The sequence below is a fragment of the Mytilus galloprovincialis genome, chromosome 9 (assembly GCF_965363235.1).
Source record: "Mytilus galloprovincialis chromosome 9, xbMytGall1.hap1.1, whole genome shotgun sequence".
Taxonomy (NCBI): Eukaryota; Metazoa; Mollusca; class Bivalvia; order Mytilida; family Mytilidae; genus Mytilus; species Mytilus galloprovincialis.
In genome coordinates, this window is record NC_134846.1 from 12,500,655 (window position 1) to 12,511,064 (window position 10,410).

Here is a 10,410-nt window from a genome sequence, read left to right on the forward strand (position 1 = left end):
CACTAACATGTCATTTATAGTCATACTTACATGTCATTTATAGTCAAACTAACATGTCATTTATAGTCACACTAACATGTCATTTATAGTCATACTTACATGTCATTTATAGTCAAACTAACATGTCTTTTATAGTCACACTAACATGTCATTTATAGTCATACTTACATGTCATTTATCGTCACACTAACATGTCTTTTATAGTCACACTAACATGTCATTTATAGTCATACTTACATGTCATTTATAGTCAAACTAACATGTCATTTATAGTCACACTAACATGTCATTTATAGTCATACTTACATGTCATTTATCGTCACACTAACATGTCTTATTGAGTCACAAGAACTGTCATATTGATAAACTTGGACATGTCATATTGAGTTACTCGTACATGTCATATTGAGTTGCACGAACACATCATATTGAGTCACATGAACATGTCATATTGAATCACAAGAACATGTCATATTGAGTCACGTGAACATGTCATATTGAATCACAAGAACATGTCATATTGAGTCACATGAATATATCATATTGAGTCAAATGAACATGTCATATGGAGTCACAAAATCATATTATATTGAGTCACAAGAACATATCATATTGAGTCACAAGAATATATCATATTGAGTCACATGAACATGTCATATTGAGTCACATGAACAAGTCATATCGAGTCACAAAATATCATATTGAGTCACATGAACATGTCATATTAAGTCACACAAACGTTAAATTGAGTCACACAGACATGTCATATTGAGTCACACAAACATGTCTTATTGTGTCACACAAACATGTCAAATTGAGTCACACAAACATGTCATATTGAGTCACACAAACATATCAAATTGAGCCACACAATCATGTCATATTAAGTCACACGACCATGTCAAATTGAGTCACACAAACATGTCATATTAAGTCACACAGACATGTCATATTGAATTACAAGAACATGTCATATTGAATCACAAGAACATGTCATATTGAGTCACATGAACATGTCATATTGAGTCAAATGAACATGTCATATCGAGTCACAAGAATATATCATATTGAGTCACATAAACATGTCAAATTGAGTCACAAAATCATATTATATTGAGTCACAAGAACATATCATATTGAGTCACATGAACATGTCATATTGAGTCACATGAACATGTCATATCGAGTCACAAGAATATATCATATTGAGTCAAATGAACATGTCATATGGAGTCACAAAATCATATTATATTGAGTCACAAGAACATATCATATTGAGTCACAAGAACATATCATATTGAGTCATAAGAATATATCATATTGAATCACATGAACATGTCATATTGATTCACACGAACATGTCAAATTGAGTCACTCAAACGTCATATTAAGTCACACAAACATGTCAAATTGAGTCACACAAACATGTCATATTAAGTCACACAAACATGTCAAATTGAGTCACACAGACATGTCATATTGAGTCACACAAACATGTCATATTGAGTCACATGAACATGTCATATTGACGCACACCAATATGTCATATTGACGCACACGGACATATCATATTGAGTCACAAGAATATATCATATTGAATGACATGAACATGTCATATTGATTCACACAAACATGTCAAATTGAGTCACTCAAGCGTCATATTAGGTCACACAAACATGTCAAATTGAGTCACACGAACATGTCATATTAAGTCACAAAAACATGTCAAATTGAGTCACACAAACATGTCATATTGAGTCACATGAACATGTCATATTGACGCACACCAAAATGTCATATTGACGCACACGGACATGTTATATTTAGTCAAACAAACATGTCATATTGAGTCACATGAACATGTCATATTGACGCACACGGACATGTCATATTGAGTCAAACAAATATGTCATATTGAGTCACACAAACATGTCATATTGAGTCACAGGAACATGTCATATTGAATCACAAGAACATGTCATATTGACGCACACCAATATGTCATATTGACGCACACGGACATGTCATATTGAGTCAAACGAATTTGTTATATTCATTCACACAAACAATTCATATTGAGTCACACGGACATGTCATATTCAGTCACACACACACACATATCATTCAGCCACACGAACATGTCATATTGAGTCGTTCAATTTGGAATATTGAGGCACAAGGACATGTCATATTGAGTCACACAAGCATGTACTATTAAGTTACTCGGACATCTCATATTGACTCACATGAACATGTCATATTGACTCACAAGGACATCTCATATTGACTCGTACGGACATGTCATATTGACTCGTAATACGAAAATCTCATATTGACTCGTACAGACATGTCATATTTAGTCACACATACATCATTACGTCACACATATATGTTATATTAAGTCACAAAAACATATCATTCAGTCACACAAAGTGAAACATGTCATATTTAGTCACTCGAACTTGCCATAATGAGTTATACAAACATGTCATTTTGAGTCAAATGAGTTACTCGTACATGTCATATTCAGTCATATGAACATGACACAGTGACTCACACGGACATATCATATTCAGTCACGAGGACACACACAGACATAAATGTTTAGCCTCACAAATGAACATGCAATGTTCAGTCCAACAGGAATGTCATTCAGTCACACAAACGTTTATGTTCAGAAGCATGCCTATGTCGTGTAAAGTCACACTAATGTGTCATTTTCAATCACACAAACTTAAAATATTGCTTCAGACAAATATGCGATGTTCAGTCAAACCAAGGTGTTAATCGAAGAAATATAATTTTTTTATGTTCAGACTTACAAACATGTTATGTTTAGTCATACATTTATCGTGTTCAGTCACACACACATGTCCAGTCACTCAAATACTTTATACTGGGAAGCTTTATCAATCAAGCATATCCTGTTTAATCATACAAACTCGTCATATTCAGTCACACATACTTGGCATGTTCAGTCTGACAAACTTGCGATATTCAGTAACGTAAACGCGGCATCGTCATTTAATTTAGTCTGTCATGTTCAGTTACATTTATGTGTTACGTTTAGTCAAACCAACGTGTCATGTTCAGTCATGCAAAATTGTCATACTTTTGTCCTGTGCATTTTTTTAAAATGTATAGTTTATCATTGGTTCGTTTGTGCTTCTGTTTAGTGCTCCGTCGGTCATAGAAAAAGTTTACTTTACGGTAAGTACGTTCAACCATTCTGTGTCATTAGGGTACTTTAAAGTTTTGATACAGGTATAATTGGTCACTCTGCTTCCAACGTGAAGGTCAACTTAGTTTTGGGTTCACATATAATCATTATGATATGAAATTTTTAAAACACATGCCAATTTAAAGATTTTGTTATTCACTTAAAATGGAAATGTGTGATAGTACAAGAAGGCATGGTGTCCAATGGAAACATAATCTAGTTATTAGCATTTCATATTATAGAGTCAAAGTTTTTTTCTTGAATTGATGTTTTGTGTTTGCTTACTTTTGTACCTTTTGTTGGTGAACAAAAAACGATTAAAAAGGGAGGATTGAGATCTTTAAAAGAATAATTAAATCCGCTACATGTTCGTGTGCTATAAAAGAGGGTTTGGATGGGGTTAAATGATTAAAGAATAATGCCCTTAAAGAATGAAGATTAGAGAATAACGGGTTAAAAAAATGAAGATTAGAGAAAAAAGGGGCTATTTTTTTTGAAGATTAGAGAAAAAAGCGGTTAATTTCTGAAGAGTAGAAAAGAAAGGGGTGAAAATTAAATGTTTACAGAATAACAGACACCCCCCCCCCCCCCCCCCACCCCAATCCAGACCCTCATAAAACTAAGCACATCAACTATCAGAGAACATGAACTAGAATAGTTAACTGCATGCAGTACAACGACTTGTTTAAAACAATTACAGATGGTAAACTATAAATCTAAGATTCGGGGTATATCTGAGGGTTCTTAAAATCTTACATTCGAATCATGAATAAATTTTCAAACTCCTGCATATACGGACTGCTCTTCCATTTCCAAATAAAATTCCTGAGATTATTCCAGTTCTTGTACTATTTCTGATTTCATATGTTATCATTGTTTTATACAGAGACATATGCCTCTATTTTATATAACATATTAGTCAACAAATTGATACATCATAATTTTGAATTTCGTTCTGTTGATTTAAATACGCTATAGACTTTTGTAAATAAACATTCAGATTTGGCTTCAAAAGGGAGGAAGCATTTCCTGTCAGTGAATATGTACAGGAATTCTCGCTACATTGAAGACCCATTGGTGGCCTTCGGCTGTTGTCTGCTCTATGGTCGGGTTGTTGTCGCTTTGACACATTCCCCATTTCCTTTCTCAATTTTATAGTACACGCTATTCATTACTCGTGAAAAATGAAGAAATATTTTTTTAATGTTTTTGTATTTTCTTTTTCAAACCATTAAAGGTTTACATGCACAAATTGACAAGTTGTACAGGAACCAACAAGAATTTCGGTCATCTCTTAACTGACACGCTCAATAAGTACAAAATAATTAAAATAGGGATTGACGATTTTAGTGTTCTCAGTGATGCTTAATAAATAATATGTCCATTTTATACGGCCAGTTTCGGCAAAAAATTCTTTTAACAATTGTCAATGGAATTTTTAATCCAAGCAGTAAACGGCTGTTGGTTGAACTAAGGTTTTATGGTACAAAGCTTGCATGTTTATGATAGTGAACTTCGTCAAAATTTGGTGAACGAAATCAACTTTGGTGTTTGTAAATCGTACTCAATCAGACTGGGAGTGCCAGTATTTTAAGTATACAACATCAGATCCACATTCGCAATAGACTTGTTTTCGCACCCTCAAACGTTAACAGGCTGAATATAACTATGTTTATTTCGTTTTTGAGCATGGTGTTTTGGGGCTTGAAAAAATGCTACATGTGACATGATTTGGTTATTATGTCTTTTTATTCGATATAAATGAAGTGATATTCTTAAAAACAAAACATCAAACAAACGTTATAAGTTTGAAAAAAAAATGACTTGTGTTCCCTCTCTTAATTTTACATAGATAGGAAAAAAAGTATACAAATCAAATCATTACATGCAAACGAACAGTGCATTTATTGCTGTTCTTCATCAGTAAGGCCTTCAGTATGGAGAAAAAAAACCCTCTCACCTGTCTGCAAGTTCAACACCGGTCCCTTGCACCGGTTTGAGAGGCGTTATTGTTTTTACTAACATAGGATTAAACTAAAACATACAAAAACAAAGGCACAGAAACGCTTTTTACAGGGTAGTTCTCATATAACCTCGGGCAATATTTTCTACGTTTGTTTATTTTCTCATATTTTCATTTTCGTCCTTTTCCTATTTGCTACTTGTTGTTTTCTTTTCGCTTGTTTTATTATAAATTTGACACACGAGCATTCCAATCAAATGAAAAATGAAAACATCATCATAGAAACGTTAAAACATGAAAAAATGATAATCTACAGAGTTGAACAGACGACATCTATCGTTGACGTGCATTGACGGCTGGTTACGTCTGTTACGTCACAGAGGTCTTTAACAACGGCAGACTATATCAAGTATGTAGATCGATGAAGAGAAGGATAGTTTACACTTAGAATTGTAAGTTGAAGTATGTATTTATATGACAAACGTCAGCGTCAGAATCTGTATACATCATTATCCACCAATTTTGGTCAGTAAATGATTGTTCTATTTTTTAAACAATTTTATTGATCTTTCATAAGACCTTTCATAAAACCATCACGCTTTGGATGTATTAGCCCAGTCATTATTTTGTTATAAAAAAATCGTACCGAGTAATTGCAACTTTGAATAGGTAGAAGTAATTACATAAACATGGTAAAATCAACACTATCAAATAGTGATCTTATTCCAATATGCATTTTTTTTGCAAGCCTGTTGTTCTAGACAATTTTCTGTTTCTTATTGATTGACCCGTTAAATGAATTTCATTTTATACCTTTAAACGTATTCAGGGGTATATTTTGTTTTTGAATTTTGCAACTTGATTTTGTGCTAATTTAAAAAAAATGTTCTCTTGTTCTAAAATTGATCAGATTGGCTTATTAATACAAAACGTCCTCTGAGGAAAGCTGTTTTGACGGATTTTAAATAAAATACTCAACAAATGTTCATTACTTCGAAAACAAACAATTTTAACCAACTAACTGAACAAAATTAATTAATTTATTTATTGTATAATTTATACAGTAAAATACTTTTTTTTCCGGATTGTATTTTCTCTTCGCGTTGATATACGATGAACTAAAACATATTTGGGAATAAAGAAAACGGTCAAATCTGGGACTATTACACAATAATAGTTCCAGGTCCACTGAATCGATGATTTTTTTTTTTAACCCAAGGAATGCCTCCCTCTCTGGGTTTTTTTTTTATGTAAGGCATGATAATCTAAAAATTGAATAGCTTGGCTAAAAAAATGAGTACAGTGAAACACTATGATAAATTCGCGAATTAAAGTATTGACAAATATTACAATAATTGTGTAAATTGCAATTTCGCAGTGCAAAACTCGCAATGAACGACTATGAAGTGAGATCTATATCAACGTATATTTGTAGATGAGTTAATCCTATTTCAAATGATTTTTATAGTTCGTTCTTATGTTGTACGGATACACTACACAGGCAAATTTCACTCACATCAATTTCACGTGAAATCTAATTCATGTGAATCTCACGTGAAATTCACATGAATTTCACCTCAAACGAGCTTATACGTGAAACTCACGTGAAATCAGTTTTTTGTGAGTTTCATGTGAATCTCATGTGAAACTCATGTGAATTTCACATGAAAATCACGTAAATTTTTTTCATGTGAAATTCACATGAATTTTTAAAATAAAGTATTTCAAATAAAATCTAAATTTTTAAATGAATCAAAATCATGAAAATTTTTTGTTGTAAATTTCACGTGAAATTCATGTGAAAAATTTCACATCAGATTCATGTGAATCTCAATTCACGTGAAATTCACATGAACATTTTCACGTGAGTTTCATGTATAAGCTCGATCGATTGAGGTGAAACTCACGTGAAATTTTTCATTTGAATTTTATCTGAGATTCATGTGAAATTCATGTGAGCAAATTTTGCCTGTGTACTGTCCCAGGTTAGTTGTCGTTTAGTTGTTAACATATAGTTGTTAATTTCTGTGTCATTTTGGTCTCTTGTGGAGAGTTGTCTCATTGGCAATTATACCAAATCTTCTTTTTTCTAAGTCTAAGTTAAACGTATATCAATATATTCAGTGGCTTTCTTCATAATCAATATACAGTCATGTTTAATAAAAGTTACTATTTCTTTACGAATATAATTTTATGAATTATCTTACAGTAATGTTGTCTATAACTGACTGTTCTGTTCATTGGTACGTTCTTATTCAGTTATCTTTGGCATGATATTCGCCTTTTTTACACCGTACGGTGACCTATAGTTGTTAATTTCTGTGTCATTTTGGTCCCTTGTGGAGAGTTGTCTCATTGACAATCATACCACATCTTCTTTTTTTTAAATTAAAGATCGACTATAAATTGACGAAAAGTCGACCTACTATATGCTTCAGCTAAACTTTGCTTACAATTTTTTCATTTGCTTATACATTTAAAAGGTATTTTGATAACTTTTTGCAGATATTTATCAATGTGAATAAAAACAGAAGCATATAGCCATAGAATTGTACTAACATGGCTAGTGGAGGAACAGACGAGCAAATGAGCCCGGATGTAATTACTGATGCCTTGTCCGATATTAAATGTCAACTTCAGCAGCTTTCAAACGACAGTTCCAAAATACACAAAGATGTACAAGGTGAACAAGGACGTGCTCATCGCATCCAATCAAATGTAGAGAAACTTCATTCAGAAATGCAGTCACTGTCAGAAAACTTCGCTGGTTTAATCGAGAAGGCCGACAGCGTCCGTCAGGAACGCATGAGTGCTGATGACGAATATATGGGGCTTCTACAGGAGAAGATTCAAATCCTTGAAGAAGAAAAATTCGTCAGGACACAGTTACAAGTTCAAGATGTAGAACGAAAGCTTCAAGAGGAAGGTAAAAATTTACAGGAGAACGAAGGCGAGAATGAACGGATGCTTCTAGAATTTGCCAAAGACGATCTTATAAAGAAGAAAGAAGATTTGAGTGCAATGGAAAGGAGATTGGAAGAAAAACGAATCGAATATGATAAAGAATGGGAAGGTTTCAAGGATGATGTACAAAGAGCAAAGGAAGAGAAAAGACCGTACATGCGAAATATTCAGGAATTCGACAACTTGGTTATGGCAAGGTTTAAAGGAATTCTTAGATTTTCACCTCAAGCTCTGAGTAAAAAAGAGCGTGCTAGTGCCGAATTAACCATACAAAACCTTGAAATCAAGAAAGAACTAGAAGAGGAAAGGGAAAAACTACTGCAATTAGAACTGATATCACGTGACTATGAACAGTCCACCAATAACAGGCTATTAGAAAGACGATCGCTATGGAAACAGTTTGATAGCTTTCAGGAAGAGAAATTCAAATTGCAAGGGCCAGATGACGCAGGATTTGTATTACATAGAACAACAAGATTGGAAAATTTGCTGGCTGAACCAAAAGCTCTGACAGATTCTCTAGTGTTTGACTGTGGAGACAATGAAGGCAAGGGGTTACACAGGTGTCATAAGAACACTGATGTTTCTATTCCATTCTCTGAAGCAGAGAGAAACGAGCTTCAGTCTATATTATATGATGGAGAAGAAACTAGTGAAAAAGAAGAACAGGATGTTGATATTACACCACATGATATTCAACAGCAAATGAGATTAGACCAAGATATATCCAATCAAATGGTACCATCTACAGATTTGGGTACTGGTGCTGGTCCATCGGATGAACCTGAAGCGCATGATCCAGAAGAAGATAACGACGCTACAGAAGACAACCAAAAGCCCGGATTTCAGCTGAAAGACGTCGCTAAAAAATTATTGAAACAGGCAGAAGGAAATATAGACAATTCTGATTCTTTGATGTCAAAAATTCAGAGTCGTTTGAGTGGTATTGGTGGTATAGCGCGACAAACAGTCGATCCTACAAGGACTGGCTCCGGTACCGGTGCTGGTTCAGGCTTTACATTCTCCATTCAACGACTGAAGAGCGATTCGAGATATAAAGTTGATCCAGCATTTAAGCGTCAAAAAAGACATTAAGGAGTTTGAAGCGCACCCTTATAAAACAATAAAATTTTCCAAAGCAAATGATATTTTATAAGTTTTTGTTTTATGACTTATGAGCCATTCACATTCTCATCGGACTGATTTGGCAGTCTCCAATTGAGTATCCCCCAACTCCGTGCTATATCCCGAGTGTTGCTTGAAACATTTAAGAGATTGCTTCAAATATACAACATAACTAATCAAAGTATTTTCAATTGATTTTTGTTTGTCATAACCGATACAGGAACTACTTACCTGTCATGTCACATGAGTTCACCCTATTGATTTCGGTTGGGTTAGATTTGTCTGATTGAACTGATTATGGGCACAAACGTTACCAGAACAATTATTAGAAGTATGGTCGGATTGTTTTCCATGAATTTGTTTCACTCGCATGGTAAACAGTTCAAAGTTGGTGAAATCAGTTTTACAATACTGTTAAATACAAATCTGAGAATGTGTTGCATTCTTTCTGTAAAATTTACAAGTGTGGACACATATCAGTGTGGGTTGTTCTTGTTAAATTTATGTTGTATTTTTGTAAGTGTTTTCTCCACTTAATTTATGTATTCGTTGTATCCCATCAGATGTTTATGAGCAATTTCAAAGTCTTTCAATGGAGACAGTCTTCTTGCATTTTCAGATAAGAGGCATCAGCTCGAAATTTGCATTGTGTCGTGTTCGACATTACTTTTTTTGTTCAAGTGATCATCACGCAGTATGAAATTAACTATGGATGGTTATCTTTAACACTTGAAAATAAAGACATAAAGATAAGTGTCGTCTGTATAACTTAATAATTTAATGTAAATATGGAAAATTTCAACATTTGAACAATGTAAAATTTTAAATTAAAATAAATCATGACTGAAGACACAGTACCTAATAATCTCTATGACAACAAGATATTAGTATGTAAACACTAATGCTATTTTTGGTTCGTCTTGGCGAGACGTATTAATTAGAACATGTATCTGAAAAGCAAAACACTAATTTTTTCTTAGTTGAATTAAGGGTCATAGCGTCTAGTCTACTTATTTTATGTGTTACGGCCAGAAATTCAAATCAATAATAAAATTTAACAATATTTATTCTACAAAAGTTTACAAGAAGTATTACACAAATATTACTGTCAACTTAACTGTCAAAATATGAGTCCAAT

General features: G+C 33.4%; 1 protein-coding gene across 2 annotated transcripts; it reads left to right on the forward strand.

The window, feature by feature from the left end:
• Nucleotides 1-5,558: 5,558 nt before the first annotated feature.
• On the forward strand, nt 5,559-9,295 carry LOC143044422 (uncharacterized). Of its 2 annotated transcripts, none has more exons than XM_076216431.1 (2): nt 5,559-5,635; nt 7,689-9,295. In XM_076216431.1, exon 2 carries the CDS (start codon nt 7,743-7,745, stop codon nt 9,240-9,242), a length of 1,500 nt encoding a protein of 499 aa, XP_076072546.1. In that variant the 5' UTR covers nt 5,559-5,635; nt 7,689-7,742; the 3' UTR covers nt 9,243-9,295. The 2 variants fall into 2 exon arrangements, with proteins under 2 accessions (XP_076072546.1, XP_076072547.1); XM_076216432.1 differs by having other exon boundaries at nt 5,566-5,645.
• Nucleotides 9,296-10,410: the final 1,115 nt, after the last annotated feature.

Coding starts and splice junctions, on each gene's coding strand:
- LOC143044422 (XM_076216431.1), top strand. CDS start 7,743: ATGGCTAGTGGAGGAACAGACGAGCAAATGAGCCCGGATGTAATTACT.